This window comes from Lasiosphaeria miniovina (genome assembly GCF_030549165.1).
Source record: "Lasiosphaeria miniovina strain SMH2392-1A chromosome Unknown B0T26scaffold_3, whole genome shotgun sequence".
NCBI lineage: Eukaryota > Fungi > Ascomycota > Sordariomycetes > Sordariales > Lasiosphaeriaceae > Lasiosphaeria > Lasiosphaeria miniovina.
In genome coordinates this window covers 3,677,388-3,702,666 of record NW_026848222.1, presented here as the reverse complement: position 1 = coordinate 3,702,666, position 25,279 = coordinate 3,677,388, and the positions used below count along the sequence as shown (strand labels likewise).

The following is a 25,279-nucleotide window of genomic DNA, read 5'->3' as shown; positions in this document are numbered from 1 at the left end:
GCCTGCCATAACCTTGTCCCCGGCGGGTAATTACTACTTGATACGGTTTTCACCAAGCAATGTAGCCGGCACACATGCCATGCACCACTCCATCCTTCCAACCCGTAGTCTGACTTTTCGTCTTCCTTTTTTCCCTACCCATCCCGGCCCCCGCGCGTTTCTATGGCAGTGTATCTTCCCTTCATTCCGATGAGCCCACGACAGCGTCCTACTTGCCAATGGTCAGGAACAGGCGGTCGCCGACATCGCCGAGACCGGGCTTGAGCATGCCGCGGTCCGTCAGCTCGGCGTCGACGCCGGCGAGCCAGATTTCGACGCCCGCCGGCCATTCGGCGGCCGCGCGCGCCACGCCGCCCGCCGCCCCTAGCACCGACAGCACCAGCACCCGCTGCGCGCCCCACTCGCGCAGCGACTGGATCGCCGCCGCGCACGTGCCCCCCGTCGCGATCACAGGGTCTAGTATGACTGCTAGCCCGCTAGCGCCCTGCCCCGTCGCGCTGCTGTGGTCCGGTAGGTTGTTGTAGTACTCGACCGGCTCGAGCGAGATCGGCTCGCGGTACAGCCCGAGGTGGTGCACGGGGACGGGTGCCGGGAGGAGGGTTTGGATGGCTGCGGCGGGGTGGTTAGTCTGTTGCGGAGCATTGGAAGGAAGATTAGGGGGCACATACCTTCTACCATGCCCAATCCCGAGCGCAAAATCGGCACCAGCGAGATGGTCTCGGGGAGCACGCTGGTAGTCTGGTACGGGAACCCAAGGGGTGTTTCGTCCTGATCGTTCATGTTAACCAACACTGCATGTGGCATGTCGGGGGGTTTGTTTGTTCTCCTCGCGGATTGGGATGGGATGAGGCAGGGATGGGGGTGGAGAGAGAGAGAGAGAGAGGAAGACGCACAGTTGAACCGGGCGCCGCGCTCACGGCGTGTGCCAGCGCCTCGCATCCCAGGATAATCGCAATCTCGTGCACCAGCGACTTGACCTCCTTCGCGCTCGTGCTCTTGGACCGCAGCTGGCTCAGCTTGGCGACCAGGCACGGGTGCTTGGAGACGTGCACGTTGGGCGGCAGCGGGTCCATCTTTCTTTCTTGTGAAGGTCTATCGGTATTTGTAAAGAGTAATGTGCGATTCGCGGTGTAATCAAGAGACTAGATTGATGTAATGGTGAGTGTGAATGGGCAATTAATAGTGTGTGTAAATTTTATGGTGTTTTTCTTAAGATAGCGGGATGGTCTGTCTGTCTGTCTGTCTGTCTGGGAAAAGACGGCAGCGCTGACCGCGAGTCTGGGGAAGGTCCATGTGTTGTTTGTTACATAACGCCAACGCCGTACGTGCTAAACAAGGTCGGCCCAGCCTTAGTCTGTGACGATGCGATAAGCTGCGAGCATTCCTTCATTCCCGTTCAGAGGATGGACAGGGAGTGGTCGGGTACGCTCTGCATCTGGAAACCGCCGGTTACCGGAACCCGGCAAGGCGTGGGACAGGCGGCCACTCACCGTCTTACACGACCGTCCCATGATCCTGTTGAGACGCCAGAGACCGGTTCGCCGGGTTCAATCCGGCCTGGGCTGTGCGCCAGCTGGCACAATCGGATTGTCCGTTTAAGCCAATCCCGTTAGCTTGTGTAGGTCTTGTATGTATAATACACCAATCTCAGCTTGATCACGGCTGCATTCCAGGATCTTGGCATTGCCAGGCACTGTTGAACTGAGCATCCTGTACCTGCCTGCGCGTTACGACGGTTGCGTTGCGGTGTGGAATGGCGGGGCTCGCGGGGTCACCCGTCAGCTGTGGAAACCACGAACCTGGGCCGCCACAAATTCCTCACTAAACTAGCCGCCTTGGGGAGCTGATAAGATAACGGACGGCAGAATGCAGGGATGCGGCTGGGGGGTAACCGAACACCGCTTCCGAATCCGGCCCGTCGTCGCTTCCGAGTTTCGACATTTTGGAAAGCCAAGCTCCGATCAAGGTTCCACGTTGCAGATACTGGATAAGATCTTCTCACGTCAACTCCCTTCCCTTGTATCAGAAAAAATACGTATCAGAAAAAATACCCTAGGACACGAGGCTTTCCTCGTTGGCCATGTGTTCGCAAAGCCGACCCGTCCTAATGGTCTAGGTAGCTGAATGCTCGAGCGCGCCCATTGCCTCGGGCCAAGTCAACATCGCGTTGCGTCGCACGGCGTCGCTGTCGCGTAATGTCGCAGCCTAGCGAACACGAGCATGGCCGTCAGGACGAAGCGATGCCGGGACCACGACGTAGCACCGACTGCAACAGTCGCCGCCCTTCGAGATCGTCTGCCGAATACGGCGCCCCCGAGTCGTACCGTAATCTCGACGGTGCCCTCGCGCCAGTTCGAGATGCAGGGGATGCCACGACGGCCCAGCAACCGCAGCGGCAGCCGTCTAGTCGGTCATCGGCTAGGGAAGTCCGGAACGCGCGTCGCGCATCGACCGCCTCCCGCGTGGATTATGACAACCCAGACGCGTATGCCAACCTCGACGAGGTTATTGACGTCTCGCCCGTCCAGAACCCGGACGAAGAGCCCACACGCCGGTTCGAGACACTAGAGCAGGTCCGGGCTCGCGACCGGGAATACACTCGGGATCAGAGACTTGAGGAGAGGAAGGCTTCCGGTGGCGAACCGCAGCCGGGTCTAGAAATAGCGGCAGAAGAAAGCGGCAGAGTCGAGATCTCGCGCCTGGCCACGCAGATCTACACTGTTTCCTATCTCGTGCTGTTCTCCATCCTCGGTACCCTTGCTAGGCTGGGACTCCAGGCCCTGACGTCTTCGTACCCTGGGGAGCCTGTCATCTTTGCGTCCCTCTGGCCCAACTTTGCTGGGAGTGCTGTGATGGGGTTTCTTGCCGAGGACCGCATGCTCTTCCGCGATCCGCTGCATGCGAACCGGACCCCGGAGGCGAAGCAAAGCAAGGGGCCAGACCAGGAGAGTGGCGGCTCTGGCGAGTCGCCGACCGCTGCGGACCTGGCCGCTGCAAAGAAAGAGCACGCCGCCATAAAGAAAACCATCCCGCTCTACATCGGGCTGGCAACCGGGTTCTGCGGCTCCTTCACGTCGTTTTCGTCCTTCATCCGTGACATGTTCTTCGCCCTATCGAACGAGCTGACCGCCCCGGGCGCCGGCGCCGAGGCGGCGAGGAACGGCGGCTATTCCTTCATGGCCGTGGTGGCCGTCCTGCTCGTGACAGTGTCGCTCTCGCTCTCGGGCCTGTTCATCGGCGCCCACCTCGCCATTGCGCTCGAGCCAGTCACGCCTGCCTTGACGAGCCTGTTCACCCGGAAAATCGTCGACAGGCTCGCCGTGGTGCTTGGCTTCGGGTCGTGGATCGGCGCCGTGCTGCTGTGCATCTGGCCTCCGGACCGCGGCGGCCGCGGCCAGGAGACGTGGCGCGGCACGGCAACGTTTGCGCTCGTCTTCGCGCCGCTCGGCTGTCTGTGCCGCTTCTACGCGTCGCTCTGGCTGAACGGCCGCATCGTCAGCTTCCCCCTCGGCACTTTCGCCGTCAACATGGCCGGAACTGCTATGCTGGGCATGGCTTGGGACCTGGCGCACGTCCCCCTCGGCGGCGCCGTCGGCTGCCAGGTCTTGCAGGGCGTCCAGGACGGGTTCTGCGGCTGCTTGACCACCGTGTCGACCTGGGTGGTTGAGCTCGCGGCCCTCAGGCGCCGGCATGCTTACGTTTACGGTGGCGCCAGTGTCGCGGTGGGCCTGGCGTTGCTGGTCGTCATCATGGGCAGCCTGAAGTGGACTGATGGCTACGCCGCCTTGCTCTGTACCCATTAGGCGGCCGTGTCTGCTGGTGTAAACAACTGTAATATGCTGTCTTGGCTGGCTTTGTGTTCACCTGAGGAGGGTAAAACACCCAAGTCTAGATACCCCGAGCTAAAAATAGCTCTAATAGGATTTGATACTAAACCTTACCTCAAATTCGAGAGTTTATATATTTTCATCTTCAAGACTTTCCAATGTCTAGACTTCGCCAATATTTAAGAACTAGTTGGAGTTCAGCGGAATTCCTCATGGAACGTAATTAGAGTACTTTACTATTCCATATGCGCTCCCTACCTCCTGATATTGATTTGGAGGCACCGAGTTAAACTTAAAACATAGTCTAATGCCTAAATACCTATCTACAATTCTCTTCAAGTCCGGAAAGGTAGATAGAAGGGGGGCCGAGCGGAAGGGGGGGTGGGTTACATTCTGTGGACAGTGAGGCTCTTGTGGCCGCATGAGCTTCCAGGTTGGTCGTCACAGCCAGCTTTACTAGCCTAATTACTAATTATTTAACTTGAGATACAATGCATTCAACACCCAATGCTTTCGAGTTTGGACTCTTTGGAGTACTTTTCACTATAGCTACCCTAGGTAGGTGAGCTGCGAAGAGGTAGAAACAAACTTTTCAAGTTAATGGATGTTTACGATTATGGAAGTTACCGAGAAACGAGATGTTAGTTATGGAGATTGCATTTATTTTATCCCATTTCATGTTCTTCTCTTGCATTATTCTTGGAAGGCTTAGGTTCTGTATAGCGTCATAGACTAATTACCCGTTGGATTCTCTCACCAACAGGTACAATCTAGGAAGCTCTATTTTACTCTTTCGGCTGTCAGTTCTCCGCTGCCCTTTGCCTTTTACTCTCTCAAAACCCCAGCACCTGGGAATAAGTTGCATCCTATTCATAGGTATATGTTAGTCAGTATATATCGAAAGATGTGGGTAGCTGATGGAAGAGTTGAACCATATTTAACGTTCTTCTTGAACTCTGTGTTTCTGGCCGTTATTTCGGCCAGTTCCCTGTCCATCCAATACTGCCTGTTGCGCTCTTGTTGTGCTTCTTTCGTCATACTGGGCGGGGGCATGATCAATAGGGTGGGAGTCTTCACCGATTAGGATTTGATGATGATGGATGGATCTGAGTGGTGTCCGTTTTGACCAAGTTGCTTCGTGGATTCCCGCGGCCTTTCCTAGCTCCCTGTCGCGGCGTCGGCCTGTTCTGATTCTAGCTCGTAGCTGTTGAGCTCCTTATCCTTGCGCCGGAGCGGCTCGATTTTGCGTAGCTCGAAGCCCGTGAAGGACAGGTGTAGCGATGTGTGCTGGAAGTTGTCCTGGGTGGACCGAGATCATGTGCCACGACCCGTAGTCCAGCTTGCGCATTTTAGGGTTCGCCGGCGTGACGAGAAACCCCAGCCCCGGCTTCCCGATGTTGCCGGTGATCCGCTGGATGGGCGAGGCATCATCTGCCCGTCCCGTTGGGGGGGCCTTCGCCTTCGGCGACGTGTCTTCCTTCAACTTCAGCTTGACGGCACCTGACGGGTCGGCGAGCAAGCCGGCTGGTACGAATATCGAGTTAGAATGGCACAGTGCAAAGGTGTTGCTCCCGATTGAGTCGGGGTCGATGTCCAGCCCGCCGGTTTCGAAATATGCGATGCACACCAAGGTGACTAGCAAAGAATCTTGAAAAATTAGCAGTCATTTTCTTCCACTATAGAGCCTTGCTGAGAGTGCGTGATGTGACCTGCAGATCGACCCCTTGCGCCGTCGAGCCCCGAGTAAAGTTGCTTGGCAGCGCCGAAAGCATTCAGTGACTGAGAGCAACCGGTTCTGGAGTCCTGAGCTATGATGGAGTCTAGGGCCTTGACGATTTGGAGTTTGGTGATATCGTCGTCTTGGACCAAATGCTCGTCGTTGACGTTTAGCCTTATAAACTGGGACACTTCTTGCTGCGAGTTAGTGATGGTGTGGATATCGTCGAGACAGACGTCAAGTTTTAGATCACTGGCCTGCTACCCGCTGATGATACTACCCAAGACGACAAAAGTCAAATCGTCAAAGGTGATCTGGGACTCTTTGACACCAGTGTGCCTGATAGCGACTATGGGGTCTCCGTAGTAACGAGTCAGTGACAGCAGCAGGAACCAGAAGATGCCCCGGCCGCTGTCGTCCCGATTGCGGAGGCCGAGTGTGATAATCCCACCCGAGCTGATCAGCGGATCGTCCTGCCTGACATACTGGCCTGTGCCAGCCAGGACGATGTCGGGGTATAGTTGCCAGGCGGAGAGGCCCAGCAGCACAGCACCGCTGTCGATGCGGTGGGGTGCGCCCTGGATTAGGCTGTCCAGCGCCTTCGTGGCACTGGTCCAGGCCTCGATGATTGCGTCGTGGACGGTGGTCTTGTTGGATACTGGTAGAGATGTGTTGTCGACCAACAGCCCGTACTGTGTCTGCTCGCGTCTCTTGACCTCGTCTGCAGTCTGAAGCTAGGCGCGCGCGCTCGCATCCCATTCGTCCAGCTGGCTCCTGCTAATGTCGACAGCGCTTCGCCGAGGCCTTGGAATTCCTTACGCGCTTCGTATTTGATGAGCGAAAGTCGAAATTCAGCTTCGCAAAGGCAAGTAGTCTCTTGGGAGGCTTGCAGAAAAGCGTTGGTGAGCTTCCCAATCGACGCCATTGATGCTGATTGCTAATTAATTCATGAGGAAACAAGGTCCACTGCGGCTGAGCAGTGCGCGATTTTGTATATGTACGTATGAAAGGTAATTGGCGTGTGTTCAGGGACCAACAGCTAGCATCTAAGCCACGAACCTGCATACCTACGCGTCACGACGGTTTACCAATGCTCAGTGTGCCATTACGCCTGCCAATTCCCGGCTAATGATGTTATTCCTAGTGCTCCAGCTCCCAGCTATCGAGGCCGACTTACCCACCAAGCTGTGGCTGAAATAATTGGGACTCGTTCCTTTACAGTTGTGTAGAGATCTACGACGTCGTCGTCGTCGGATTTAATCACCGCAGGCAACCCCAGTGTAATTATGAGCTCAAAATCCAGTTTTGGCTGGTCTGAAAATGGTTGCTGCTTGCAAACGGAAGGGAAAAGACCTAGGAAGTTATGGATTAGATGGTGCCCTAAAAGGATCCGTTTTGGTTGCGGCAACTCGGGTGTAAGTCGAGCCTTCCTAGAATGGAAGATGACAAGAACCAGCAAAATAAGCGGCCTGGGCAGAACAGCAAGGTAGGTCCTCCCCGAATTACTCCATATTCTGCAGAAACCTCGATCCAGCCGATTCTTAGGCTCCAAGGTTCCATCATGTTTAAGATGCCGAACCGAGGGCTCTGACGCCCTCCTTCATGCGCTGAAGTTCTATAACAACGTCGACCAAAAAGCCAGCCTGGAGCTCCTCGCTCTTCTCCAGGTCGTCCTGCGGCTCCCTGAGTCCAAAGTCGCAACCGATGCACTTCCGGATAATGCGCGGATACTTGGCGCCCATCTGGTTGGCCAGCATGGCGCACAGCTTCTCGGCGACGTGGTAGTCCGTCTGGCGCTTGGCCGGCATCTGGAAATCTCGGCACACCCGCTCCCGCAGAGTCGCCCATGACCGCGAGAAACCAACCTCGAGCAGTACGATGCCGAACCGGAAGAGCAGCTCGTTTCGCGCCCCAACCGCCATCGTGTCGCTGCCGCCTGCCGTGTCTTGCATGTCGGCGTCTTCGCTGCCTGGTCCTGAGCCGACGGCTTTCCCTTTTCTGGCTCGCCTCCCAAACTCCACCTTGAAGTAAGGATACGACAGCCGTAGCTCATCCTCTGCCGATAACTGGTGGGCAGTGAAGAAGTTGACGTCTTGGCTACGCCAGGTCTCGGGCAGCCAGGGTGTCGAGTGGAATTGGAGGACCGACGCTGCCAGCGAGCCGGCAATGTGGAAAGTGGCCGGCAGGGGCAGCGACCCTTGGAACGAGTTCTCGTTGATCCAGGATATGATTGCGTCGAGTCGCATTGCGTCTCCAGCAAAACGGCGATTCGGAGGCGGCCGGTAGAAGCGCTGGAGATAGCGCCCCCCGAGGTACCCGAGACACTGCTGCGGCTGGCACACCAAGTACTGGGTGTGGAAGTGCTGGCAAAGATCGGCGATAAGCATCAAGTTGACAAGTTGTCTCTCTGGGATGTCGTCAATGCCTTCGTCATCAATCACTGGCCCTTCGTCGCCCGAGGGCTCCATCTGAGGCAGGTTGTCGGTGTTGAAGCGGACTCTCTTCATGGCCTTGGCCAGTTTTTTGGCCGAATTCTGTCGTTTTGGTGGGACGGTGAATGGGGTCGAGTACTTGGCGAGAACACTGTTAAAATTATCGAACTGCTGTTGGCCATGGTTCGATGGAGCTATAGCAATCTTGCTCTTTGCACTCTCGATATGTTCAACCTCCAACCAGAGCGGGCTAGAGGAGTTGTCTCGTGCCAGCTCGCTCGCACACACACTCGTCAGAGCGACATCGAACTTGACCGAACCCTCGCTTTTCATCTCAAAAACTTCAACACAAGAGACGCTCGCTGCGTGGCTCTCATGCTGATGCGTAGAGCAAGTCCAGCTGTTGGCCAACGTTTCATAGAGCAGGGTCGAGGCATGTCGAATCTGGCGATACTTCTCGATGCTATTAATGTTAGTTGCCGTCCTCCTGAACCAAGCCTCTTCGACACCGTGCCGGGATTTGGTATTCTCTGGAACCGTCCTCTTGACCTCGTTCAGACTGCCAATGACTTGGTTCGCCATCAAGTTGAAGTCCGAGTTAAAGTTCCGCAAGTCTTCAATGGCCTTCAGCAGCTCTGGTTTCTTCACGACCAGCTTCAAACGGGCCCCGACCCGGCTCAGCCATTCTCGACGGCCGCTCGTGGACTGTTGCTGCAGGGATGTCTGTTAGTTCCAAGTCATAATTTCTGCCAAATGATGACTTGGAGGTGTATACATCACCGCTCTTCTGAATCGTCCCGGCAAGCCCCGAAAGCTCTTCAACCAGCTTTTCCAGAGACACGACGATCTGCAGAATCGTCTTGTGACAGCTTTCAAGACTCTCCTCGAGAGAATCAATACGGTTTCGGTATATTTCACTCATCTTCAGCTCCACCACAATCTTGTGTCGGGAGGATTGTGTAGGATTGCGCTGCGGGTTGTCATCGTTCGCTCCGGCAATTGTCTGACCGAAGGCAGAAAGCATGGAGCGGACTAGCTCTCGGTCGTTGGTTATAGCTGACAAGAGGTTGATGGCGTTGTTCCTGAATATCGTCCTTTGAGCAGAGACCTTGGACTGCAGTTTGACGATTTCCCGTGGATTGCGAAACGTCGAAATGTGCGCCGAGAGCTTGCCATATTGCTCAAATGCCAGGACGGCAATTGGTACGGCACCGAGGACAACGCCAACAATGAACTCAACGCCACTCATTGTATGGCTGGTTCGAGCTTATTCATGTTTCTTGCCTCCTACTGAGAACAGGTGTCGCCCAGAATGAGGGGTGAAAAGAAAGTGAGGGGTTGAGGGGCCTTGGACGTTCGGGCTGCGCCGCTGCAAGTGCAGGCTGGGTGCTTGGCAGGTACTGTACAGCAGCCAGACGACTAACTGTTACGTCCTTGGCGAGGCTGCGAGAAAACCTCTATCCTTTCAGCCATTGGCGCTTAACTGCCATACATGCATGTCTTGTACAGTGCGGAGTACGTACTGGGCTCGCTTCGCTGGCCACCCACACCGCATTCTGTTCAGCCGCATTTGCTCAAGGCCTAGAGCCCAACTACGTATTGCATGATGATTACCCCGCCTGCGTGATCTGATATGACTGGCCCACGTCCAGTCTCACCGTATCCTCTCTAGGATCAGGAATCCCAAACGCTAATCAAGAACATGACAGCAGAATGTCGATAGACCACGGGACAAGGGCTATTGATGTCGAGAGCTGGCTCACTGAGCCTGGGGCCTACATGAGCGGTCTCGGCTTGGCGGGTTCCTTTTACGAAGCTATCCTACAACTCTTTACCAAGCTCGTTCGGCACGCAAAATCTTTAAATGCAGAACATCATGTTCAACCCGCGGTGGCCCACAAGTATACACACGAGCTGCGACGGTTCTACCTCTGGGGCGACGGGTTCGATGCCGCCGAGGGCCATCTCGATGAGATTCTTGTCGGAGCGGCCGAACTACGGGCCAATGTCTTATCGCTCCTCTTTCAGCTGAGCCGGGTGTTGACTACAGAGCTTGGTCGGCTTGCGGGTGTTGAAGACTTGCAAGCGGATTCATGGTTCGCCGCAGAGTTGGCAGAGGTGAAGAGGATGCAAGAGAAAGTCAATATCGTCTTACAAGATCCCGCATCCTTTTTTGACCTGCCCGGAGATGTCGAGTCTCTTTCCGGGTCGCAAACATCCGACATGGACGACGAAGATGTGCTCGACGACATAACCGTCTATCTGGATTGCCTGATGGACCTGTGCCAGGCTCTAGAGAACCCGGCCGTGGATCTGATTGACGAGCAAGACGTGCTAGCACAAGAAGCCGAGCTTTTTGCCGTATCGTCACAGCCAGCCGTAAACTACTGTCGCAAAATAAGAGACCAGTACCCACAGCTGCCAAAGTTCTTGGTCGAGCGGCTGGGCGAGCTCAATGCAGTCAGGGTTGCGCATTTGCTGGAGCAAGAAAGACTCAAACTCGCTGCGGGGCTTGCTGGGACGGCGACCATGCAGGGAATAACTCAGAAGTCGCTCGGGCCACGGGACAACCAGACGTGGACGAATCCCCCAACAGAGTCTCTAGTTTCCGAGAGCCACCGCAATCCCACAGACACCACCAAATCGACGCTTCGGTCAGACTCTATCTTCGACACGAACCACCCCGCCGCTGCCGGGCCGTCGCGGCAGGCACATCAGAAAAAACCGAGCATATCGCTCGAAATCGATGACACAGGATCGGTTGCAACCTTTGCATCATTTTCAACTACGGCGTCAGCACTCAGCAAAGGCCGACCAAGAGTCCCTGCGTTGCCAGAGGTCGCCCATGCTGGAGGACCATTCTCTTGTCCGGCATGTCACCAGGAGTTGCGTGGCATAACCACTCGAGCTGCATGGAAGTAAGTCACCAGACCCTTTTGTTGTTTGATTGCCACTAAGTAGTATGCATAATTAGAAAACATATTTACGATGACCTCCGGCCTTACTGTTGCACGTTCGAGACCTGCGAAGCGGGCCAGGACCTTTACAGTAGCACCGGGTCGTGGGCTATGCATGAGTTGGTTCACCACAAGATCGCGGCGCTGCAGGGGGACAATGAGACAATGGGGCCCCAGCTTGAGCCGCACCTTGCATCAAAGCGAGCCAATCGACTATGCCCCTTTTGTGGTCCCGTCTCACGACAGCTTGACCAGATAGCCTACTTCAAACATGTCAGTAAACATCTTCAAGAAGTCGCCCTGGCTGCCTTGCCACATACGTCTCAAGCAGAAGACGACTCGAGCTTTAGTAGTGCCTCGGACTCTCTGCCATCTGGGAGGCCGGCAATGGAAACAACTACCAACGATGACAGAGCCTCGATGGAAATTAAGCACGTTGATTCCAACACCGACGAGAATGTGGAGCGGGCTTCATCCCTAGCCACAACGCCCGCAAGACTAGATATCTACATAAGCAAGCCTATTCTCCCCTGTGAGCTAACCTTGTATGATCAGCGGTGTATATTTTCCACGAACGACGCAGTGCTGTGGCGCAAGCACATCTTCGAACATGTTGCCACCAGGTCGCCGTTCAATGAAAGTTGGCCTTGCTGGTTTCCGGATTGCGACGAAGCCTTCGACACGACAATCAGCAAGTTCACGTATGAGCCCGTTACCTGGGACCAACGTGTCTTTTACCAACGGCTAGACCATATAAAGGAGCACCTACAGAGCGGGAGCACCATGAACGATGCGCGTCCCAACGAGGCATTCCGGACTTGGCTTGGGAAGCCCCCGGCACCCGCCCTACCGGACCAACGGGCAATCCTGTGCAGCCACTGCCAGGTGATTTGGACAGACCCCGAGGGGGTTAGGCCTGAAGGAGAAGCAGCTTCTGGAATCCCATGTCCAAAATGCAAGGCTGAGTGGAAGTTTGTAAGTGAACAATTATTTTCACCCGAGTATCAATGGTGGCTTACCGTTTCCAATTGCAAGTTCAATACCTACGGCGACCTGTCACGGAAGCAACCAACGAGGTGCGCAGAGCAGCACTTTGGCGGTAAACATGTAGACGGCGAAAAGACCTGCGACCATAACTGGGCGAAGGAAAGGACAGCCTTTATGGGGGGTTACGTGGTCTGCATCGAATGCAGGATTGCGATAAAGCCCGAGGATTGGACCCACACGTGGGTGCAGTCTCAGCTTCGTGGGGACATGTGCTGCTACTGCGGAATAACGACGCAAATGGGCAAGGACGCAAAACGCGCAAAAGACTGGAGGTACAGGCCTCTTCCAGCCGCCGGGGAAGGTTTAGAGCCAGAGGCGGACAAGAAGAAAAACAAGCCTCTGGAATGGTTGCGGCGGAGTCTCCAGCGGTGATATCGAGGTTGCTTGATGCCTACCTTGTCTGTCTGTCAAGCCAGGTGACTATGGGCAGACTGTGTCTTCCTCACAGCTGAAGTCGAGTGTCGGGCGTCCTGCACTGCATTACATGGTGCAGCTGGTCATTTTTGGCTACGAGACAGTTTCGTGCCGCAAGAAGCAAGAAAAGTAACCTAATCTAGGTGCCTTTCTCAATACACTTCCCCATCTCTATGTTTCCTGTGCACATGTTCACCGTGTCGTCCAATCCAGTCTTGCAATTGCCTACCTTACTCTGCAGGTAATTATTGAGCTCAACGCTTACTCAAAACGCCGCAGGCTTCTTTAGACTAATAAGCGATGTTGTAGCCTGGATTGCCGTGTCTTTTCTCTCCGTCTTCTTCGCCACCAGGCTGGCTGAAAGGTTCATGCTGGATGGGGAGGAGGTATGGCAAATTCGTGGACCAATTCTCGCCAGCCACTGCCCCGAGTGGGCGGCCCCCGCCATCAAGACCTTCCGGGGGAGGTTGTCGCAGCTCGTTCCCAAATTCGAGGTCGACGTTGACTCTCATGTCATGTACAACATCAATGACGACCTTGTGGGCGATATGATCATTGTGGATGGTTGTTACTTTGGCAAGGATTCGTTCCAGCTCGACTTGGTCGGCGGGAATATCGCGATCGCAATCAGGTTGGGTGGCCTCGTTTTATTGGGTCTGGGTCGTGGGAAGACACCCGGAACCTTATATTGAAGGGGCCGAGAGCGCGGAAGCTGCTTGACTTTCTCGGCTCGGAGCGTTCATGCTTCAGGAAGACGGGGACTTGATCTTTCAGGGATCTTCTTTCTTCCTGTCAAGTTTTATTCAACATAAAACTTGGTAAGCTGTTGATTGTAGCTAGGTAGCAAGGCAGTAGGGCGAGATCAAATTCGAGTTATCATTCCGAAGCGAGTGTGGTGTAATTAACCTAGACGGGCGAGATTCACTTGGCGTATGAAAGCTCGGCTCAATTACATATGTATAAACCTGGGAGTCGAAGTCTCTCTGCTCTCGTCCATGCAGGCCGCGAGGAACCCCGACGGGCGAGCTGCCACCTATCTCAGGTTAAACCACTCGCTCGGCTTCCCCAGATCCATACCCTCACCCTTCATCAGCCCCTGGACATAGCATTCTCCGAGGTAATAATGGCAGTCTTCTCCCTCCACGGGCGAGGGGGTAGGTCTGAGGACAAACAGGGTTGCGCCGCCATGAAGCAAGCAGATGCTGTCGCCCTCCTCCAGCTGCTGCGGCCCGCTCCCGATGCGCCCGCTGCTGGTGACAAAGAAGCGCTTGTCCCGCCACCCGAATCTCTGCGCGACGTAGGCAAAGCGCTGCGTCGCCTCGCGGTCTTGCAAGCGGATGCACCGCAGGATGAGCGCCGCCGTCTTGCTGACCGCCTCGGCGTCGTTTGGGTGCACTCTCGCGAGACGCGCGCGTAGCGACTCTCGGAACTTTGGGTCCAGCGTGATGTTCTTCGGAGCTGGGCCGCTGGAAGCGGATCGGGCGTCCAATGCGACCTCGGCGAGCCGGTGGAATGCGCCGAAGCCCTGCATGTCGCTCGCCTTGTCCCCCAGCAGGTCCTGCATGAAGTTGTCGTTGATGAAGATTGCGAAGCGGAGGAGCAGCTCGTCTTGGTCGGCCGGCTGCGGCAGCCCGTTGTCGTCGATGGTTGAGCCGCCAGCAAAGGCGCACGCAAACGGCCGGATCAGGTCCGCCCCATAGACTTTCTCTGCTGCCGCTGCGTGCTCGCACAGCAGGGCAAACGCCGCGACGATTCTCCGCCGCCATTCGTCGTTGAACTCGGTCCCGGTCTGGCCGATGACCTCGCTGGCCGCCTCGACTGTGTCGATCGAAAGGCCCGACACGGTCAGGGTCTTCCAGTCCCCCGGTACTGCTGCTCCCGGACCCCCTTTCCACCACGCCTCGCTTTTCCGAGATGCATCGAACCACTCAACCTCGGTAGTCGTCTCGGACGGGCGATCCAGCGCGGGGACCCAGCGCGGGAGCCCGTCGTCGGCCGGCGAGGTCGGGTCGAGAGGGTGGAACGAGCTCAGGATTTCGAGGCTCTTGGACTGCTCGATGATATGCCGCGTGATCTGGGTGTACACACGCGCCGCAGGCAACGAATAGTCGACCTTGAACGGGGCGGGCTCGTTGACGATGCCGACCAGAGCGTACACCTTGTCTCTCGAGTCGGTTGCCTTGTGGTGCTCGGTCAGGCGCAGCATCAGCAGCCAGCCGACCGACGACTCGCGCTGCAACCTCGACTGCACAAGCGCCTGCACCCGCCCCAGCGACAGCTGCGGGCACGACGGTTCGGCGTCGGGCTCGTACATCATGTTGAGCGAGGCGATGACGTAGCCGCTCTCAAAGGTCGACCACGGGATCCGGGTCCGCCCCCACCAGATGTCGGCTTCCCTGGCGAAGACGGCCTCCTGGATGACCCAGGTGCGCTCGAAATACGTGTTTTTCAGCATGGCCTGCAGCGCGGCCCACACCGGCGCCGCGCGTGGGGGCAGCCCGACGGCGCGCAGCTGGTGGTCCTTGGGGAAGCGCGTCCACCCGGGGCTCCTGCGGATCGCGGCCAGCTTGGCCAGCAGTGCCTTGGCGTGCGGCGCCGACCTGGAGCCGTCGGGCCCCAGCCAGATCAGCACCGACGCCGCCTGCACGTAGATGTCCCGCATCATCTGCACCTGCTCAGACCGCTCGTCGACGTCGCCCTGGTTGATGCAGATCTGGTCGACCCATAGCGCCCAGCCGGCGGTGCGCGCTGAGGAATATGACATGGGTCCCGGCCGGAAGCGCCGGAGGACGGTGTCCAGGCTCGCCGTTACCATGATGACGCGCTTCTCCTGTTCTTCTCCGCACTGGACTAGCAGCGGCTGTGTCTGCCCGCCTGTGCCCCACACGTAGCTGAGCGTCTTGTATGCCGGTGCTGCCGAGAGCGCGTGCGTCTCCAGCGTGCACGTAGGGATGTCGTCGTCGCTGGCCCCGAACTGCAGTCGCAGGATGCGGAAATGCCCCGGCCCCGGTAGGGGTTCGTATTCGTACGCCGGCAGTTCCGGGTTCTGACCACCCCCCATCGTTATCTTGGTCACCGACATGTTATAATAAGTAGGGGCGAGAATCGCGGCCCCAGTTAGCACGCTGTCTTAGAAAACAAGAGGGCTGTTGGCGGTTGAGGAACTAAATCGAAATGTAGTTGTGTCTGGAGCCCAACGGCCGCCGACGAAAGTCACGCGGGTTGGACGGCTTTGGAAGACTAGGCTGCGGCTGAACCCGGTTGGGCTGCTCGGGCATGCATGCTGCAGGCTGTACCACCACTCTTTGCCCATGCAAGAGCGAGTTGGGAAAAGAGAATTTGTTGGCTTTGGCTACGTCCTGGCCCTCACTGGGCCTCGGCGAACGTGATATGTCCGATTAGGAATCTCTGTTTTGGCACCCCATAACCGACGGGAAAATCTCTCAAGCAGCACTGCGCTCCCTCCACCTCTGGGCCCAGCTGGGTTTAGGCAGCCGATTTAGTATTCTGCAAACGGGGCTTTCAACTCTGCATTTTCCCGACTCTCGAGCATTTCATCAGAACTAACAGCCCAACAGCAGCCAATTTCGGACTGACCAGCTGTCTCGGCCAAGGCATCGCCAAATCCACCTCTCGGCCCTTTATCGCCGCCGCGAGTTATTCTTTATGCAACAAACATGCACGGTTCAACAGAATGATAGGGAAAGCCAGTGAATGAACTATCGCCGACGTTCTGGCCCCGGAATGGACCCGTGTGCTCAGTAGGTCTCTTGTGTAACTTTGAGATAGGATATATTTTAGCAATTTCGCCTCCAATTGCAACGCATGCGCGTCGATTACCTGCCCTGACGAGCACTTTCATGTTGTGTATAGAGGTAGGTAATTAGCACGGATGCGAGATGTGTTAGGCGGCGAAATTTTAGATGATGGGCTGGGAATTAGGCAGAATAGAGTGATTTGGTGCTCAGAAGTAATCAAGTATCAAGTCTCGATGACTCTGTCAACCCTTGTCCTGCAATAATCAAAATGTTCCCCCAACTCTGGACCTCACCCCAAGTTACTGGCCGAAGCACGGATTTGCCAGACACCTAGCCGTACCTAGTATTGACATTGTAGCAGCCCGGCCCCTTGATATTGATTGCGCCGTTGTCGCCCCTGCGGCCGCCCTCCGAGTAGGCCCAGTATTTTCCGCAGGGGCAGTCCCCAGACATGCTGAACGAGGCGAATTACCGACCAGTGCAACAAAGCTGAAAGTTCTGTTGAAGTCGGACCTCCTATTGATTCACGTATGCATTATTGCGGCGCGCGTTGCCACCAACATAGAGGTTGCTGTGGCCAGGACCGTCGGGCGTATGGAACGCGTCATCGAAGAGACGGCCTTGAGAAGGAATGGGAGCATAACCGGGTTCGGGGTTCTCAAGCACCCTGCCACCAGTTTGGTGATTAATACTGGCCAAACCTGGAAGCATTGATTAATTACCGATGGGCTGAATATTGTGTTTGTCGGTACTTAGCGGCTTTGTCAAGCCGTCTGCAGCCATGTCGTCTCCCGGTATGTGGACAACTTTTACAAAGCCTTTCTTGACTCTGTCGATGATCCATTTGTATCGTATATCGATACAGCGGGTGCGTGCGCCGTTGAGCGGGTTCAACACAGTCGTGAGGGCATTCACGCTGTCTGTAAATTGCACGACCGGTGTAGGCTGTACGATACCGAATTCGCGAAGCAATTCAGAGATCCATTGTGCCGTCTGAGCTGCCGGCGTCAGGTTCGTGAACTCTGCCTCTGTTGAGCTATACGCTACGAAGGTCTGCTTCTTCGTCTGTTGGTATCACCAGGTACCGGTACTAGAAGCAACAGGGCGTATCTGCACGCCGAAAACTGGTGGTTCAAGTGATGGATTCGTATATATATCTTCTCTCTCTTCCTTTCTGGCATTGCCAGAAAGCCCCCTTCTTATACTACTATTGTGGTGGCGAAATAGGTGGGGAAGTAGGCCGCGAAGTAGGTCGCGATTAGGCTGCGAAGGAGGTTGCGAAGTAGGCTGCAAATCCTCTGCCTAATCCTTTGCCTAACCCTTTTGAGACCCACATTCCAACATCGTCTTCCAATAAATTGGTGATCCAGCCAGGTAAAAAACATGTGCGCCTGTAGAAAACCTTCGCGGTATATCGTCTGCGAATGACGCATCTGCGTAAACCTTATAATTGAGGTTATTCAGGGATAGGTAACCCCCATACTTGAGGCCAAATCTCGTGGTTCCTTTCAGGTAGCGATATAGGTGCTTCATCAGGGCCAAATGCTCCTTTGAAGGACCTTTATTTCCTTCGCTTAGTCGTGCACATGTGTACGCGATGTCAGGTCTGGTGTTGATCGCTAGGAAGTTAAGCTTTCCTGTCTGTTTCAAGTATGCCTTTGTTTCTTTTGCTCCGAGAGGCTCCTAAGTTTTTGGAAGCCCGAATTTCGAAGGCCAGGGCGATTTTGCAGGCTTGAGGTCATCGTAACCATACTGTTGTAGTATGGTGTTTGTGTATGCTTCTTGTGAGAGGAAAACTATTCGGTTCTCAATATTCCTGACTATGTCAATCCCAAGGAATCGTCTCGGCTCGCCAATTTCTTTGATCTTGAAGTGGTTGTTGAGGGTATCGCGGACTTCATCAATCTCTTTGTTCGTAGGCGCTGTAATCAAGAGGTCGTCCACGTAGAGTATGATCATGATTTCCTTGGACTTGTGCTTGAATAAGCAAAGGTCTGAACCAAAAGGTTCAAATCCTAGCTTCTTCAGGACTGGTGTGATGGTCTGGAACCAATACAAGGCGCTCTTTCGAATGCCATATAGGGCTTTTCCAAGTAGCCAGACAAGGTCTTGGTTTCTTCCTGGAACGTCGTGAGGTTGTTCGGTATAGTAAATAACGCCTTTCGGAATTCAGGTATGCAGTCTTGAAGTCAAATTGTCGTGATTCCAAGTTCTTGATTGGCGCGTTGTTCCAACACTGACGCTATTCGCGACTGCAGCGTAGGTCTCTTCAAGGCTCCAGCCTCCTGTCTCAAAGGTACCGCAAACAACCCAGCGAGCTCTAGGGCTCCATTCTTGGTCGTCTGTGTTGAATTTCTCGTCATCGACACATTTCCCCGGCAGTACTGAGGTATTTTTCGGTCTCTTTTCAAGCTCAAAGACTTTCACGTCCTTGAGGCTCTTAATCTGCTTGACTATAGCCGGAAGCTATTTCTTCTCGAACTCTGGAAGCTTTCGTACCTCACGATAGTTCTTTGGTACCCAGGGCCTGTTTATGCTTGTTTGATCATGCGCGGCCTTCTCTGTAGTTATCGTGACCATGATGACTTCCTCTGGGGTCTCAGGGACTTTATAACAAAGGTCTGTAGGTGCAGGCTTTCTCGGGCGGAATCGTGAGTCCTTGATTTCGATAGGTCTGTCCCAGTGCTTTCTCGCCTTCTCTTTCTCCTTAGGCAGGTTCTTAATGGCCTTTATCTTTCCTTATATTGTTATATTCTCAACTCCCGAGGCATGTTCAGGGCCTCTGCCATTACCTGTTGTGGGCTCTTGTAGCCAGGATTTCGTGATGTAGGTAGAAGGTTGAGTACTTTGATAACCGTGTCTGCAACGTACGGCCACAAGTGCTTTGGAATGCCACAGTCTATCATGATCGTACGAGCGCGTGTCATGATCTCTTTACCGGCTCGCTCGGAGCTTCTGTTCATCTAGGGCGTGTGAGGCGGTGTAGTGTACACTTCGATGCCTCGGCCTTGTGCATACTTGTTGAGTTCGCTTTGGTAGCCGAAAATGGTTGCTTGCCCTAGTTCTCCGCCGCCGTCAAGGCCTAGGATCTTTATCTTCCTTCCTGTATGGAGCTCAACCCATTCAATCCATTGCTTCAGCTATGTGAAGGCTTGTCCTTTTTCTTGTAGAAAACGAATCCAGTGGTAGCCAGAGTAAATGTCCACCATATGTAGGGTGTATTTCTGGCCCAAATGCCCAGGGTCTTTGTGAGTTGTATGTCTCCGAGATTGCAAGCGCGGGTAACAACTTCGTGGTGTGCATGTAGAAGACGACGGTGCATGGTTGAGTACTTGATGGAAGCGAGCATTGCATGTACTGGTGTGATCGAAGAAGGTAGATCAGGGATGACTTTGAAAAGGATAACGGGAATAGAACCCGCGTAATTCAGCTTTGTGATCAGCTTCCTGCTCATCTTGTTCACAAAGACATTGCGATCCATGTCCAAAGTGATGCCTGCCTCCTTCAAACTGTCAATGTTGATCAGGTTACAGGGCGTGCCTGGCGTGAAGTATGCTTGGCGAAGGAGAAGGTTCTTTGTTGTGCCGTCGGGTTGTTTTGTTGTGATCTGCACTGTTCCGGTATAGTATGAAGAGCCTGAATGCCTAGTTACACTACCATGATGCTAGGGTCTGATTAACGGATGAAGCTCCGTAAACTATTTGACGTTGTTGAAGGAAGTTCGTGATGCTGCTGCGTCGAAGAGGACTAAGTCTTTTGTTATGTTTCCTGCCTTGAGAGCCTGTTGGACTTCATCACTGTACATCAACAGTGAATGGGGCCATGTTGTTGAGGCCATTCCACTCGAACAGCAGGTTCGAGGGTGCAGTCTCTGCAGCTGGCTGTGAAACGCCATTTCCTCGGTGCCGAAAAGTAGAAGCTGTAGCCGTTTTCTGCTTCATAGCTTCTGCCTTGAAGTGCTAGTTGGCAGGGGCTTTCTCTGGGTCACACCAGTAGCACACTGTTCCATTTGGTGGAATGTGTTTACCGCATTGGTGGTATTTATATCCTTTCCCGATTTCTTTGCTGCATGTTGAGCATGTCTCTGTCTCGCCTTGACGCCCTTTGTGGTCCTTTCTCTTCTTCTTGTTGCTTGGCTTGCTGCTGTTATCCTCTTCGGGCTTCTTTGTGACCACTGCCATGTCGAGATATTTCTCATTTTGGGCTTTGGCGTATAGGACTTGCATAAACTCTCCCCACTTCATATCATCCCTCTCAATGCGATATTCCCAGAGGCGATGATCTTCGGGATAAGCATCACGAAGAGCTGAGAAGATGTTCTACAATGCCTGGGTACCGTCGATTTGATCCCCGACATCCCGATTTCATCGCAGAGGTAGTTTGCTCGGTTGATGAAGGCCCAAAGGGTTGTGAATTGTTCATAGCTGAAGCAATGGATTGAATGGGTTGAGCTCCATACAGGAACGAAGTGGAAGATCCTAAAATCGTCGGTGGTAAAATGCCGTTACATGGCGGGGCACTCCAGGCGGGGCCAAAGATGACCAAAGTTGCCTTCTTTATTGGGGTGCTGCCTGCGCGCAACACTGTTTTTCTTGATGAAAATAGATGTGTTGTAAAGCGCGTTTTATGGTGATTCCTGCGATTCACAAATGATGCAAATTGCTTCAGTTGTGGAAGCAAAAGGAGCTCATAACCTATGCGAGGTGCACAGTTTACTGGAAAACGTGTTGGATTGCTTGAAGAATCTAAACCATCTGCCCGCAGGCGAAAATCTATGGTGGGGGGATAGGCTGGTGGTGCATGAACCATTAAGTGGTCCAGGCTAGGCCAGGCTTGGCTGTGCCTAGCACACGAGGGAAATAAATAAATCAGTCCCCCCAAAACATCCAAAACCTAAAACTGCCTCCTAACCACTGCGAGTGATTTGCTATGAACCGGCAAAGCCTTACTAGACATTCTCCTGGCCGGCACCAGAACCGCCCTTCTGGTCGTCGCTAGGCTCAACCTCCTGGTCGTAGACAGCCTTCTCTCGCTTAGACTCTTCCGAGTTCACGGCGCGAAGAATCTCCGCTTTGATTGCCTCTTCCTCCTGCCCAGCCTTGGCGCGGGCCTTCTGCTCGTCAACACACATATGGTCCTGGTCATCGCCAGACGTGGCTTTCTGGTCATCACTAGCCGTGGCTTTCTGGCCATCGCTAATAGGCGCATTGGCCGGAACAGAATCTTTCTGGGACCGGAGGAGACGGTCCCTCCTATCGCGCTCCTGCGCTTCTGTAAGCTGTGCTAGGAATGCCGCGGCGTCGTCATCATAGACGCGGGTCCATTTGTCGTCGCCGGACGTGGTGTTTTGGTTAGCGCTGGGAGGGTTCGCCTGACGGAATTCCCTCATGAAGCGGTCGATGTTGGCTCTCAGCATTTCTCTCATCGTCGGGGTGTTGTTGTCATCGAAGCTCATCTTAGTGTCCCCCGGGCCCGGCTGTTGATTGTTATCGTTGTCCATCGCAGATAACTTACGTGGTTGGTAAAGTCTAAAGATAGGATGTTAGTGTTTAGTGAGCAAGATAGCAACGAATAGCTGGCCGGGAATGTGACGAACAGGCAAGTTGTGCGGTTTTGGTGTGTAATTGCTGGTAGAAGACAAGAAGGATTTTGTCGTTTCTGTTGAGATGGAAAAGTAGAAATTAACAAACTGATAGTGTGTTTTCCAGCTGCAAGATATAGACCACAGTGTGTTACACCAGAACGCAACTGGGGCTACGGTACCACAGTTCAAACTACAAGCTACCATGTTTGTGCCGGTCTGTGGAGACTTCTTCAAGATGTTACCTAGAATGCCAAGTACAGAGTCGAGACATACGGATGAATCATCAAAAATGACGAGAGACTGCCGGTGGCAGATATTTGCCCTGTTTTCCCGGCGGGTAGTCTCTGGTGACGGCGAGCAGGAGAGACTTGTTGCGCATGCCCCATGTCCCTCAATTATGTGTGCCGGGTATTCCAGTTGGCCACCTAGGTACCTATCTGTTTGTCTGCTGGTGCGGCGGTAGCCCACCTACGCACATACTGGGAACAGACAGGTGATAATTACTTCTGTGAGATACGGAAAGAGGATATGGAATAACAGGCGCTACCATGGCAAGAGAGATACAAACAGGCGCTGGATACACTCGATCCGTAGTACACAAGCATCTAAGCATCCATGGGCATACCGGGAAGGTGAGTAAGCCCTGCGAGGCGGTTAGCTTGCGGGAAGCTAGTGTCTGGAAGACAAGAGACTCACATCCGTCAATGTCCTCCTTGACCGAGCGCTGCAGGGTGCACTTTGTGGCCTCGTCGGCGCTCTGCGTCTTGATTGCGGAGCAGACATCGCCGTTGCAGCGGGCATCGAGAGCACGCTGCAGCGCGTCGCCCTTCCATCCGAACACGTAGTCGCCGTGCTGCGAGTAGCCGCGCCTGTTTGGCTGCTTGTTAGTTGGAGCCACGACGTCAAGGGAGAGAGGGAACTGACTTGTCGGTGGTGCTCCAGACAAAGGGCTGCGAGCCGTCGGCGGGCCAGAGGCTCTTGTCGCTAAACGCCTGGGTCTGCCACATGACCTCGTACATGACCTGGGGGATGCGGACGGGGTGGGTGGCGGGGCACGGGCCGTTGTTGTCGAAGGTACCCGAGGTCGGGTAGGCGACGTGGCTCTTGTGGTCGGGGCTGTCGGTGTTCTTGCCGTCCCAGCACGTCGGGAAGGTGATGACGGACCGGATACCGCCGGCGCAGGGGCTCTTGGGCAGCGCTAGCGAGTCTCCGCTCGACGACGCCGCGCACTCGACGCCGCTGCCCTCGCCCGACTTGGGCATGCAGCGGTGGCACACCTTGGGGTCCTTGGCCGCGCTCGGCTTGTCCAGCGACGACGCGTCGCCCACCAGCATCCGGAACCCCGGCTTGAACGCCGTCACCTTGGTCTTGCCGTCGTACGGGGCGATGTAGTAGACGGTAATCCCGCCCTGGCCCTTGAGCCCCGAGCTCACAAACTGCGGCACGCGCTTGAACGTCCCGTTGCGCGCCTTGAAGAACAGCACAGCCGTCCAGTAGTTGGAAAAGTCCTCGGAGAAGGTGCAGCTGGTGCACGTTGACGCCGTGGGTAGGTCGTGGACCGCCGGGTCCATCGAGGCGTTGAAGGAATTGCCCCCGACGATCTGGTGGAGATGGGGCGCCGGCATCTGGCCCGGGTTGACCAGGGGGTCGATGCGGTCCACCACCAACTGCGAGCATTCGAAGCGCATCATGGGCATGCTCGCCCGCTGGCTGACGCCATGCTGCACGAGCAGGGCCAGGGTGATGGCCGTCCAATGCATGCTAGGCGAGACGAGTGCTAGTTGCAACTGGCGAGGCGAAGAGAGAGAGAAAAGATTTGATCCAGGTGCCAGGCTTGCACGATACCTAATCCGGATCTGACGTCTAAATACCGGCGGGTGGCCCTGACATGCCAGCCTGGCTCGGGTTAATACCGAGAATAGCAGCATAACTGCCGCCGGCTCCGCTCGCCACGCGCTGTATAATTGATTGTTTTGATATTAAGGGATTTAAGCGGGGCCCAACCATTGGCGCGGCCTCCAACCAAACTTTGCTCGAAGGCCAAGGAAAAGCTTCGGTGATATTGGGCTACCAATTATTGTCGGACAACGGGCCAGCGTAAAGGTCTGGTGTCGAGCGGCACTGCAACGGCTCCTAAAGCTGGCGCTTCTCCTCGGGCTCGGGACTGCGCTGCCGGTGTGTAATTACACCTACGTCTCCTTGGACTAATGCGATGCACCGGGTCAGTCCGTAGCTAAGGTAGTGATAGGCACTAGTTTCGGGACATATCGTTTCATACATAATTAGGTAAGGTAGGTAGCTGAACCTGGTGGCCAACAAACGAAGGGCCTGCAAAGTCATATGTTGAATAGGACTCGGCAGAACGAAGGAAACCCCCATATCCAATCCTTATCGTATTCATAGTGCTATTGCACGACTAGGCATCTCAAGAAGCTTGCCGTGTCTCCGTCGCTGGTGGCGGTTATGCTGAGCGTTGTGGGCCCGACGGTCGAGCCGGCCGTGATGTAGTAGATGCCCTCCAGCTGGTAGAAGGCGGAGGTGACGATAGGCTCCTTGGCAGCAAACTGGGTGACGACCGTCGAGAACTTGCCGTTGAAGGATCTTTTGGTCCCCACCGACGTCACGAATTCCGACGCGAAGTTGCCGTTCGCATCCGACTTAAAGTATCCCGACGGCTCGTCGCCGGGAAGAGCGGGCTTCGAGGAATCTGCGGCCGGGTGGGACACATGTTCTAGCATGGTGATTAGACGAAGCCTGAACTGGTAGGGAGGGGAGCATAGAATTGAACATATGACACTACCTTGCCGAGGAGAAGATAATGCGTGCTTCTGACTTCGACGTTTTCGTGCAATCGATTGCTTGTTTGTCAATGCTTGGGGAAGAGGAGACCAGTGATGTCGTAGTAGTAGCATATTTGTAACTGGTATTAGCTGCTATGAGTTATTCAATGCACGCTTGCGAAAGGTGGTTGCGCACTCGGCGAAGAGAAGTGCGTCGAGAACCAGACACTGAGTCTCTTGTCGACAAGCCCAACGTCGGCAAGTCCAGGGAGTTGACTCGGTTGAGAGACGGCACGCCATCGCCATCCCGCCCGTACTCAGCCAGCCACAAGAAAGCCATGTAAGCAAGACGCAAGCTTGGCTACATGAAGACGGGAGTCTGGGGTGATTCTCCGGCCAGACAGGACAGCGCAATGAATTGCGGCACTGGAACGGGCTACCTGTGGGGTGCTGTGATTGGAAGATTGCCTGGCTGAACAGTCTAGACCACGCCATAAAACGCCTAGTGAACAACAACCCTCCAGCCAAAACAAGGCAGCCCGGACACCTAACGCCCCCTCTGTGGCGTGCTGAGCGCCCCCCCGGCCACTCCCCACCCCCTGTAGCACAAGTCCTGTAGGTGTTCACTGGCACAAGATTTGAGGACCAGTACTGGCAGTTGATTAGACACGTCGTCTTGGATCCAATGTCTCGGCTATGGCGAGCTGGCCGTGAGGCTGCATAAGCGCTGGATGTTTTTTGACTTTGACACGGAAAAACCCGC

The 25,279-nt window shown here is 54.9% G+C and overlaps 8 protein-coding genes across 8 annotated transcripts; 3 read left to right on the top strand and 5 right to left on the bottom strand.

The window, feature by feature from the left end:
- Positions 1-208: 208 nt before the first annotated feature.
- Positions 209-1,269, bottom strand: B0T26DRAFT_851687 (uracil phosphoribosyltransferase-domain-containing protein; the record flags this gene model as incomplete). The annotated part of the gene is made up of 3 exons (XM_060447648.1): positions 894-1,269; positions 669-768; positions 209-609 (listed from the first exon to the last, which is right to left on the bottom strand). The coding sequence occupies exons 1-3, from the start codon at positions 1,071-1,073 to the stop codon at positions 209-211; spliced, it is 681 nt and encodes a 226-aa protein (XP_060298628.1). The 5' UTR covers positions 1,074-1,269.
- A 593-nt stretch (positions 1,270-1,862) lies between these two features.
- Positions 1,863-4,162, top strand: B0T26DRAFT_703627 (CrcB-like protein-domain-containing protein). The gene has a single exon (XM_060441680.1). The coding sequence runs from the start codon at positions 2,196-2,198 to the stop codon at positions 3,801-3,803; it is 1,608 nt and encodes a 535-aa protein (XP_060298627.1). The 5' UTR covers positions 1,863-2,195; the 3' UTR covers positions 3,804-4,162.
- Positions 4,163-4,621: 459 nt separating this feature from the next.
- On the top strand, positions 4,622-5,361 carry B0T26DRAFT_703626 (uncharacterized protein). The gene has a single exon (XM_060441679.1). The coding sequence runs from the start codon at positions 4,708-4,710 to the stop codon at positions 4,909-4,911; it is 204 nt and encodes a 67-aa protein (XP_060298626.1). The 5' UTR covers positions 4,622-4,707; the 3' UTR covers positions 4,912-5,361.
- A 1,748-nt stretch (positions 5,362-7,109) lies between these two features.
- Positions 7,110-9,225, bottom strand: B0T26DRAFT_641362 (uncharacterized protein; the record flags this gene model as incomplete). The annotated part of the gene is made up of 2 exons (XM_060437330.1): positions 7,110-8,681; positions 8,752-9,225. The coding sequence occupies 2 exons, from the start codon at positions 9,223-9,225 to the stop codon at positions 7,110-7,112; spliced, it is 2,046 nt and encodes a 681-aa protein (XP_060298625.1).
- A 195-nt stretch (positions 9,226-9,420) lies between these two features.
- B0T26DRAFT_229158 (uncharacterized protein) lies at positions 9,421-12,557 on the top strand. The gene is made up of 3 exons (XM_060433887.1): positions 9,421-10,894; positions 10,951-11,908; positions 11,969-12,557. The coding sequence occupies exons 1-3, from the start codon at positions 9,690-9,692 to the stop codon at positions 12,350-12,352; spliced, it is 2,547 nt and encodes an 848-aa protein (XP_060298624.1). The 5' UTR covers positions 9,421-9,689; the 3' UTR covers positions 12,353-12,557.
- A 699-nt stretch (positions 12,558-13,256) lies between these two features.
- On the bottom strand, positions 13,257-15,573 carry B0T26DRAFT_229115 (heterokaryon incompatibility protein-domain-containing protein). Its single transcript, XM_060433886.1, has one exon. The coding sequence runs from the start codon at positions 15,474-15,476 to the stop codon at positions 13,428-13,430; it is 2,049 nt and encodes a 682-aa protein (XP_060298623.1). The 5' UTR covers positions 15,477-15,573; the 3' UTR covers positions 13,257-13,427.
- Positions 15,574-21,100: 5,527 nt separating this feature from the next.
- Positions 21,101-21,652, bottom strand: B0T26DRAFT_750068 (uncharacterized protein; the record flags this gene model as incomplete). Its single annotated transcript, XM_060445182.1, has 1 exon — positions 21,101-21,652. One exon carries the CDS (start codon positions 21,650-21,652, stop codon positions 21,101-21,103), a length of 552 nt encoding a protein of 183 aa, XP_060298622.1.
- A 689-nt stretch (positions 21,653-22,341) lies between these two features.
- B0T26DRAFT_739833 (uncharacterized protein) lies at positions 22,342-23,496 on the bottom strand (the record flags this gene model as incomplete). The annotated part of the gene is made up of 3 exons (XM_060443766.1): positions 22,342-22,379; positions 22,433-22,605; positions 22,661-23,496. The coding sequence occupies 3 exons, from the start codon at positions 23,494-23,496 to the stop codon at positions 22,342-22,344; spliced, it is 1,047 nt and encodes a 348-aa protein (XP_060298621.1).
- Between the last annotated feature and the right edge of the window lie 1,783 nt (positions 23,497-25,279).